At 43.6% G+C, this 10,897-nt stretch overlaps 1 protein-coding gene across 1 annotated transcript; it reads left to right on the top strand.

Annotated features, from left to right (window-relative positions):
• Positions 1 to 7,832: 7,832 nt before the first annotated feature.
• Positions 7,833 to 8,201, top strand: LOC138369553 (salivary glue protein Sgs-3-like). The gene has a single exon (XM_069332970.1). It carries the CDS (start codon positions 7,833 to 7,835, stop codon positions 8,199 to 8,201), a length of 369 nt encoding a protein of 122 aa, XP_069189071.1.
• Positions 8,202 to 10,897: the final 2,696 nt, after the last annotated feature.

The following is a 10,897-nucleotide window of genomic DNA, read 5'->3' as shown; positions in this document are numbered from 1 at the left end:
TCACCCCATGCCCCTGTTACCTAGCAGTAAATAGGTACCTGGGAGTCAGCTGTCACGGGCTGCTTCCTGGTGTGTGTGTGTGTGTGTGTGTGTGTGTGTGTGTGTGTGTGTGTGTGTGTGTGTGTGTGTGTGTGTGTGTGTGTGTGTGTGTGTGTGTCTATGTGTGTGTGTGTGTGTGGTGTGAACAAAAATTGGAGTAGTAGTAGTAGTAGTAGAAACAGTTAATTGACAGTTGAGAGGCGGGCCGAAAGAGCAGAGCTCAACCCCCGCAAGCACAACTAGGTGAATGCACACACACACACACACACACACACACACACACACACACACACACACACACACACACACACACACACACACACACACACACATGGCGGTTTAGTATATTTAGATTATTATACACAACCAGCAGGGATATTTAAGCGAGCGCACGAGCATGTGTGGATGGATTCCCTGGTGTCCTTGACAACACCCTTGAGGTTTCACAGTGCTGGAAAAAAAAAGAGTGACGAGGATTTCTTGTCGGGTGAACGTGGGTATGCTTTAGTGTGGGTGGACATGGAGGGCCCCAAGGGCCATGTGTAGTGGTGACGGTCCCTACGGCCCTCGGGACATCTTGGTTGGAGACGTTTCAGTTAGGAATTCCCTTTCCATATCATGTCACCATTTCCCTATGCCAATCTCCATGTTAACATGGTGATTTTTCCGTGTAATCACAACGTCAACAGTTTGTGGGTATAACGGCAGTTCACTTTGTACCCATTATGCATGCCCCTCTAGTGGGTGGTAGCGGAGAAGCCAAGAGCCACATATTGTATTCAGAGACTGAGCCACACAGTAACTGCCAGGACAAGGTTGGACTGCCGGTACAGGAGGCCGGTGATGAATCTCCCAGTCCTGAGCACTCCAGGTGCAGGCTGTGAGCAAGAACTGGATCTCACAGACTGTATTATTGAATGTTTTGCCATTAAACTTCAAGACCTCCCGGTATGAGGCACCTGCAACTTATATACTTTATATAAGTACTTACCTGTACTTACTTTATTTACCTGTACTTACTTTATTTACTCTATTCGTGAGACACAAGCCATCCAGTTTTTCAGTGAAGGTTAATGATAACAATGGCCTTGCATAACTTGCAAGACGGGGATTTAAGCTATCTCATATAGCTATCTCGTGGCACAAACTATATAACCCTAGGGAGCCGGTCGGCCGAGCGGACAGCACGCGGGACTTGTGATCCTGTGGTCCTGGGTTCGATCCCAGGCGCCGGCGAGAAACAATGGGCAGAGTTTCTTTCACCCTATGCCCCTGTTACCTAGCAGTAAAATAGGTACCTGGGTGTTAGTCAGCTGTCACGGGCTGCTTCCTGGGGGTGGAGGCCTGGTCGAGGACCGGGCCGCGGGGACACTAAAGCCCTGAAATCATCTCAAGATAACCTCAAGATAACCCTTCATATTGTCTAAGGTGGCTGCTTAAATGCAGACAGACCTATGTTAATAAAAAAGAGAACCCGAATGCATGTTTACCTCAGCAAATTACAACATTGATGAGCTAGTTTTAGACATAAAATATACATCAGCAACCAATTCATGGATTTGGTTAGTTTAGCTCAGTTTACGGGAAACTTTGTCACATAATGAGTTCAGGAAATGAACCCAAATGATTTACAGACTAAATAATTAACCTTTATGGTGTAATGGTCGTAGGCTTTTCACACGATTTTTTGTATATAGTTCAGAGGCAAAGTTTATGACGAATTGGCATGTGTGTTGTGTCTAGGTAGGTGTCGCTGTGTGTGTGTGTATTGGCATGTGTGTTGTGTCTAGGTAGGTGTCGCTGTGTGTGTGTATTGGCATGTGTGTTGTGTCTAGGTAGGTGTCGCTGTGTGTGTGTGTATTGGCATGTGTGTTGTGTCTAGGTAGGTGTCGCTGTGTGTGTGTGTATTGGCATGTGTGTTGTGTCTAGGTAGGTGTCGCTGTGTGTGTGTGTATTGGCATGTGTGTTGTGTCTAGGTAGGTGTCGCTGTGTGTGTGTGTATTGGCATGTGTGTTGTGTCTAGGTAGGTGTCGCTGTGTGTGTGTGTATTGGCATGTGTGTTGTGTCTAGGTACGGTGTCGCTGTGTGTGTGTGTATTGGCATGTGTGTTGTGTCTAGGTAGGTGTCGCTGTGTGTGTGTGTATTGGCATGTGTGTTGTGTCTAGGTAGGTGTCGCTGTGTGTGTGTGTATTGGCATGTGTGTTGTGTCTAGGTAGGTGTCGCTGTGTGTGTGTGTATTGGCATGTGTGTTGTGTCTAGGTAGGTGTCGCTGTGTGTGTGTGTATTGGCATGTGTGTTGTGTCTAGGTAGGTGTCGCTGTGTGTGTGTGTATTGGCATGTGTGTTGTGTCTAGGTACGTGTCGCTGTGTGTGTGTGTATTGGCATGTGTGTTGTGTCTAGGTAGGTGTCGCTGTGTGTGTGTGTATTGGCATGTGTGTTGTGTCTAGGTAGGTGTCGCTGTGTGTGTGTGTATTGGCATGTGTGTTGTGTCTAGGTAGGTGTCGCTGTGTGTGTGTATTTACTATTTGTGCCTGTAGAATTCAGCTGTTTTAGCTCTTCGTTTCCGCTTTTCTAACCGTTGGTTGTTTCCCTGTTTTTCTCTGTCATATATACTACATATCTTTCTCACACACACACACACACACACACACACACACACACACACACACACACACACACACACACACACACACACAGCTAACTTTCAGGAATCTATTTGCGGCTAGGTGAACAGAGGCATCAAGTGAAAGAAACTCAGCCCATTTGTCTCTGCCCGGCTGAGAATTATGCACGGCCAACCCCGAACACTGTGTGTATTTGTTTGTGTACTGACCTATTTTTTCTCATTCTCGCCTATTTCTGCTATTTTGTATCATCTCTATGACTCATCAGAATCTCAAGCTTTCGTCCATGCCCTCATGTTCCATTGGTATTAACTCTGAATATTTCATGTTTTTCCACTTTTCAATGGCCCTAAATATTTTATACATCTCTCTCATGTCTCCCCCCGTCTTTGCTCTTTTCAAACGTTTTCTGGTTTAGCTCCTTCAGTCTCTCTTCATACTCCAATAACGCCTCCTGCGTGTCGGGTAATTCTTTGACCATGTTAATGCTTTCCGCTTACTCCTGCCTGCCCCTCTCGTGTATGTATGTGTATTCACCTAGTTGTATTCACCTAGTTGTGCTTGCGGGGGGTTGAGCTCTGCTCTTTCGGCCCGCCTCTCAACTGTCAATCAATCAACTGCTACTAACTATTAACAATTTTTTTTGTTTACAGTCACACACACACCAGGAAGCAGCCCGTGACAGCTGTCTATCTCCCAAGTACCTATTTACTGCTAGGTAACAGGGGCATCAGGGTAAAAGAAACTTTGCCCATTTTTGTATCTCGCCGGTGCCGAGAATCGAACCCGGGCCACGGGATTACGTGCACAGCGTGCTGTCTACACAGACACCGGCGCCCTGAGTGTGTGCATGTAAATACCTAAGTGCAATTACCTAAGTGTAGTTACAGGATGAGAGCTACGCTCGTGGTGTCCCGTCTTCCCAGCACTCTTTGTCATATAACGTGTGTGTGCGCGCGTGTGTGTGTGTGTGTGTGTGTGTGTGTGTGTGTGTGTGTGTGTGTGTGTGTGTGTGTGTGTGTGTGTGTGTGTGTGTGTGTAGACGGTGAGGTTGCGTGTTGGAGTCGGACCAGCCCGGTGTGTGAGCGAGTCGGTGTTGTTTGTGGCGGCTCCGGGAGAATAGTTGTAATTTCTGCCGGGTTGCACCAGCGAGGAAATGATTGTGCTGTAGCGTTTTCCCACTCTGGCCCTGGTCCTCTCTTTATGGCTTTGGTTTTCTGTTTCTCAGGGCATCTATATTTTTCTTTGCCTACGGTCCTGTCTTAATACCCCTCTCCCTTCCACTCCCTCCCTCCCTCTCTCCCACTCCCTCTCCCTCCCACTCCCTCTCCCTCCCTCTCCCTCCCACTCCTTCTCCCTCCCACTCCCTCTCTCTCTCTCCCACTCCCTCTCCCTCCCTCTCTCTCCCTCTCTCTCTCCCACTCCCTCTCCCTCTCTCTCTCTCTCTCTCCCTCTCCCAAGCTGTCGCTTGAATATGAACAAGCAACCCACTCTCTCTCCTGCTGTAAAAAGTATGTTGCTTCTCCACTCTCCAGCCCGCCGCTTTAACAAGCAACATCCCGCTGTTGTTAACACTTCTAGAAACACCACAATACCCAACGCCATATTAAAATCGACTGGAGATCTCAACAGCGTCAGCTGGAGGTGATTTGTCTTTGGATGAGTGGGGGAGAGGAACAGGTGAATGAAGGGAAGATGGAGAGAGAGGGGTAGGTTGAAAGGGGAAGAAGAGGGAAAAAGAGCAGGGAGAGGAGAAAAGGGGAGGGGTCACGGTAGAGAGGTTATCTTGAGATGATTTCGGGGCTTGGTGTCCCCGCGGCCCGGTCCTCGGCCAGGCCTCCACCCCCAGGAAGCACCCCGTGATAGCTGACTAACTCCCAAGTACCTATTTACTGCTAAGTAACAGAGGCATCAGGGTGAAAGAAACTCTGCCCATTGTTTCTCTCCGGCGCCCGGGATCGAACCCGAGACCACAGGATCACGCGAGCAGTGTTCTGTCCGCTCAGCCACCGGCTCCACAGGGAGGGAGAGAGGCAGGGAAGGAGAAGTGTGTGTTGGTGAGGGGGGGGGGTGATGGAGACAGATATATTAGTGAAAGAAGAAAGAGGAGGGAAGTAGCGATGGGGGAGAAGAAGAGAGGTTGGTGGGTGGGGGAGAAGTGATGTCGACGTAATAGCTTATGGAAGGGGGTCGTCGAGTTGACGCAGGAAGAGGGAGCGGTGCCATGGGAGAGTAGATCATACTCTAGAAGTACAGAATAGGTTTGAACCTTTTCCATAAAGAGAGGTATGGCTTTTCCATAAAGAGAGGTAAGGGAAAGGATTGACGAGGAAATATTTAGAAGGAGAGGAGGTTTAAGAATACCAGGATTAAAAAAGGATCCGGAAGAGGAGAATCTATTCAATAGACAACACGAAGTTTAGTAAAGAAGGGTAAGAGAAGATGTGATCTGGAATGAAAGGTTTGAAATTTGAGAATTCTGGGACAGGAGACTAGGTTTCGTATAAATGGTTTGGGATAGGAGAGGGAGTGTGGCTGACGATATAAGAGATATGACAGGAGGTCTGGGACAGGAGAAGAGAATCAGAACAGAAAAAGAAGAGGTTTGGGATTGTGACGGTAACTGAAGAAAACAGTGAGAGTATAATGGAAAGATAAGCGATGAGAGGGTGAAGTGAAAGGTAGATTGTAGGCGTGAGGGGAGGAGGGAGAGACCAGATGAAGAGGTGAGAGAATGGAAGAAGATGGGAGGGAGAAGGAAGAAAATGGGAAGGGTGGAAGGAAGCAACAGTACAAAATTAATGAAATGGGAGAGAAGAGGAGGTACAAGTGAAGATCATATGAGAGAAAGAGGGATAGGGAAAGACAGAGAGACAGAGATAGAGACAGAGACAGAAAGAGATACAGACAGAGAAGGGGTGGAGAGGGAGGAAGTAGTCTCAAGGCGACGGCTCATCTCGCCATAAACGCCTCTGAAGCAAAGGCAATATGAGAATTTACGTTCAGCTTTGCAGACAAAATCCATTTAACATGTATGCTGATGTGTGAGTTTACACACGTGCAGGTACATAGGTTTTCACACAACGGCGGAACAAAGGTTCATACACAATATATATATATATATATGTATATATATATATATATATATATATATATATATATATATATATATATATATATATATATATATATATATATATATATATATATATATATATATATAGAGTGTGTGTGTCTGGATACATATGTTGATACACAAGTGGGAGTTTGGTTGTGATATGTTGGTGCACACACATGTTTTTCCTTGAGAATATAAACACACGAACAGACAGTATATACTTGCACATATGTAGGAACACATGTTCATATGTGTTGGCACCACTCCACCCCACACTCTCTCTCTCTCTCGTTCTGGACATATCACAGTCTTAATTCCTACTCGCATATTTATCAGGTCGATCCATGAACTGATGCAGGAGAGAGCATTCAAATTGCTCTCACGATAAAGGTCAAGAATCATATATTTTCTCTTTTGCCACAAGTCTCAGAAATGCCCAGACCACCAGGTGAGGGGAAAGTTAACTAGACTTACGATAGCAATTAAACCGTGAGGAGTAAATGCGTTTATCCATGACTTTAGCGTAACGCTCTTGGTGCATGACCCTGACACCCCTATTCTCTCTATGTGCTTCTTTCATCCACCTCCTCTTCTTTCATTCCCCGGTATCTCCGCACGAGATACCTTCCATATCTCGTGCTTCCATTTAGTGTAAACTAGGTGTTGGGTGGGCCGCCGAGGAGGAGACATGAAATGGCGTTTCCCATGAAGGTCATGTGACCGTGGGAAGGGGTGACCTCGCATGACCTGCTCCACAAGTGGGTGAAAGTGCCACAGCTCCACATGATGCAAGGATGTGGTGGTGGTGGCAAGAGATGGGTGTGTCGCCCCACCTTGGTAGTCGATGTGGAAAGGGGTTGGAGGGTGTGAATATTATATGTTATTCTTTTAAGGGAACGATCACAAGTAACTGCCAGATGGAGTAAATGTCATTCACACGCTATTGTTCATTAATATATATATATATATATATATATATATATATATATATATATATATATATATATATATATATATATATATATGCGAACAAGCCTGAATGGTCCCCAGGACAATATGCAACTATATATATATATATATATATATATATATATATATATATATATATATATATATATATATATATATATAATGTACCTAGTAGCCAGAATGCAGTTCTTAGCCTACTATGCAAGGCCCGATTTGCCTAATAAGCCAAGTTTTCCAGAATTTTAATATTTTTGAAATTTTTATATATATATATATATATATATATATATATATATATATATATATATATATATATATATATATATAGTAATCTGTGATTGAGTAAGTGTTGTTGATACGCATCTCTTGGATACAGGCGCCAATCACAAAAACAATAGGCCAGTGTAGCCAAATAACTGTTGCCAAATATTGTCACTATCGACAATACGTGTTATCAGAATTCACTTTGTTTTGCTGACCTTTAATGCTTGGAAAAAAACACAAATGTGTATTTACGTGCTTGAAAACGTCATGAACTAGAAAAAGAGCAGCGTTTGTGATCGTCAGACATTAGTGAATGGTTTACACCTAGATTTAAAAAGTCTATAATGGATATTTGCTGATAAAAATCCTGTGTAATTGAATAGTTTGTTTCGCATTATAGCACCAGACAAACATGATAAATAAATACAAGAATATAAAGGTTTGACTAAACTCAGTTGTTGCTACGGACTTAATAGAGCGGCTTTTTTTGTTAATTATTCTCTGGCGTTCTATGCTGCTTGGGCGATGGGGGACAGATTGTTCCTGAAATGTCAACATAACAGATGTACCTGCAAGCACTGTTATTATTGTTCTATTCGCGTGTGTATTTACTCTGTTTCTATTTACTATTTGTGTCTGCAGGATTAAACTGTTAGCTACTGGATCCCCGACCATTTAACCATCAGTTTTAGGCTGTACTAACGCCACACCTAAATTGATCTATAATATCTGTTATATACAGTATATCTCCTCACCACATGACCTCCACTACACGTTCTCCTCACCACATGACCTCCACTACACTTTCTCCTCGCCACATGACCTCCACTACACGGTCTCCTCGCCACAGGACCTCCACTACACGTTCTCCTCGCCACATGACCTCCACTACACGTTCTCCTCGCCACATGACCTCCACTACACGTTCTCCTCGCCACATGACCTCCACTACACGTTCTCCTCGCCACATGACCTCCACTACACGGTCTCCTCGCCACATGACCTCCACTACACGTTCTCCTCGCCACATGACCTCCACTACACGGTCTCCTCGCCACATGACCTCCACTACACGTTCTCCTCGCCACATGACCTCCACTACACGGTCTCCTCGCCACATGACCTCCACTACACGGTCTCCTCGCCACATGACCTCCACTACATATCTTGCCTCGCACGCCAAATAGAATTCTATGATCAGACAACAAAAATTAAGGAAGGATTTTTTAGGAAAGGAAGGAAGGAAAGGAAGGAAGGAAGGAAGGAAGGAAGGAAGGAAGGAAGGAAGGAAGGAAGGAAGGAAGGAAGGAAAGGAAGGAAGGAAGGAAGGAAGGAAGGAAAGGAAGGAAGGAAGGAAGGAAAGAAAGGAAGGAAAATTAAGGATGGGTAAACTGCATATTTTTCCATTGCTTGAGAGCCTTTAACACTATGCCTCATCAGAGACTAGTGCTCAGAATGATATAGATTAAGCTACCGAAGAGATGGCACGGGCATGAATAGCCCGTAAACTAGTGCTCAAGTTGGAGATGCAGGCCGGAATAACAGGGAAAGTACTCAGTTGGATAAGGGAGTACCTAAGCAACAGAAGACAGCGAGTTACTGTGAGGGGTAAGGTCTCAGATTGGCGAGACGTCACTAGTGGAGTCCAACAGGGTTCAGTCCCTGGACTTATCCTGTTTCTAATATTTATATATAAACGATCTTCCAGAGGGAATACACTCGTTCCTCTCAATGTTTGTTGATGATGCGAAAATCACGAGGAGAATTAAGACAAAGGAAAATAGCAAGATGCTACAAATTACCTGAAAAACTGAAGGAATGGTTGAACAAATGGCTACTAAATTTCAACCCAAGTTAATGTAAAGTAATGAAGCAAGATGGATGGAGGCCAGACACAAGGTATCAAATAGAAAACGAAGTTCTTAATGAAACATACAAAGAAAAGAATCTAGAGTTGATATCACACCGAACTTTTTTCCTGAAGCTCATATCAACAGAGTCGATATGGGAAGTTGGTTAACTTCAGAACTGCCTTAAGAAATTTGTGTAAGGAATCACTTAAAATCTGGTATACCACATATGTAAGACCAATCCTGGAGTATGCGGCCCCACCATTAGGTCCATAACTTGTCAAGCATAAGACTAAGCTGGAGAAGGTTCAAAGTTATACCACAAGACTAGTTCCAAAACTAAGAGGTATTACTTACGAGGAAAATCTGCGTGACCTAATAAGGGAGACATGATTACCATATACATAATTCTCAATAGACAGGGCAGATAAAGCAGATTAAGATATAATTTAATCCAGGCGGTACACGCGCAAAGGAACACATGTGGAACCTGTATACATATGAGCCATAGAGACTTTAGAAAATATTTTTTAAATGCCATAGTTAATAAACTGAATGTATTAGGCAGTGATGTGGTGGAGGCAGACTCCATACACTGCTTCAAATGAAGATATAAGAGAGCCGAATAGTCCCAGTAACCTGTACACGAGTTGGCTGACAGTTGAAAGGTGTAGCCCAAGAGCTGAAGCCCTGTAGTTCACGTTCTCCTCACCACATGACCCTCAACTTTACGCCCTCATATTTAACTCATGAACTTCCGCCTCACAGTGTGCCAGGCTGTAAATACGAACACAACAGTAATTGGCAATTTTCATGTGCCCAGTCTTTAATAACAATATGTTTGCAAAGCTTTTAATCCAACGGCTCTTTTCCTACATGCTTTAATCATCTCGGTTAATTGCTCATTAATTTTGCCGAAATGCCAATACAATTAAAAAAAAGTTTTTTTTTTTCGATAAAAGTTGCTCGTATGAAGAACAGATTCGCAAAGTCAATTTAATTATTGTATTTAATTGAGGGAAATTGAGTGTTACAGGCAAGGAACAATTCAGCATGTATGCACCTGCAGTACTAGACAAGGAACAATATAATTTGCGTGTACAGCTTGTTGCAACGAATGTGATTTGCGCAAACGGTAAGGCTTCTCTTGCAAAACCTGAGTTCGATTACTTGTCTTAGAATTCACACGTTGGTTGACAACCTATTAAGATCACAATATATTGTTTACATTGCACATTGCTTCTCCGCACCCTTCAGGTGACATGTTGTTTTCTTCTTGAAATGACCAGGAAATGGGTCGTCGACGGTGTCTCACGTTTACTCTCACAAAGCAGTAATTTCGCGTTGCATAGCATAACTTAACTTTCTTGTCTTCAAGAAAACTCCAAAGAAGAAATCACATTGCAAAAATCTTTGCAATGTGGACCGGCTCTGCATGGTAGTGGGTCTTCGGTTAACTCCTGTCTTAAAATAAGGTCACTGCTGCTCTAAATTTGGGTCAGTTCCACTTACAAGACTTCAGATATTCGAGTTATGAATGTAGTCAGATAAACAACTATTCTTATGTATTGACTTCCTTCACAACTCTTGACATGTCTTGATAATTGTGCAAGACTGACCGAAACGTCACTTCCAATATTTTCAGATGTTTTATGATAGACCACAATGTGGTCTTAAGCCTCGTGACTCTACTGTCCCATGTAGATTACACATTTGACACCTCTTGTTTAGTAAACAGTTATCAAAGCCCGCACACAAACACAAATCATAACCATCGATGGGATCGAACTATCGTTCTGGGTCCCAACAGATTCACGTCTTTTCAGAAAAGATTAGAACCATATCCTTTATGCTTTGCAGCTTAGTTTACAGTTTTTCGTTGTTGATAAAGTCGAAAATGCTGATCAGAATCATTTGCAGCATTGTTACAGAATGTCATACTATTTCATAGTTTGTATATTTGTGCTTCTTAGCCCATCATTTATCTTCAAGGTACAGTTGTGTTTTTACCTATCAATCTGCTTATTGAAGGT

Source organism: Procambarus clarkii, chromosome 29 (assembly GCF_040958095.1).
Source record: "Procambarus clarkii isolate CNS0578487 chromosome 29, FALCON_Pclarkii_2.0, whole genome shotgun sequence".
Classification (NCBI taxonomy): domain Eukaryota; kingdom Metazoa; phylum Arthropoda; class Malacostraca; order Decapoda; family Cambaridae; genus Procambarus; species Procambarus clarkii.
Note: the sequence above shows the minus strand (reverse complement) of the source record. Positions and strands in the feature narration are given on the sequence as shown.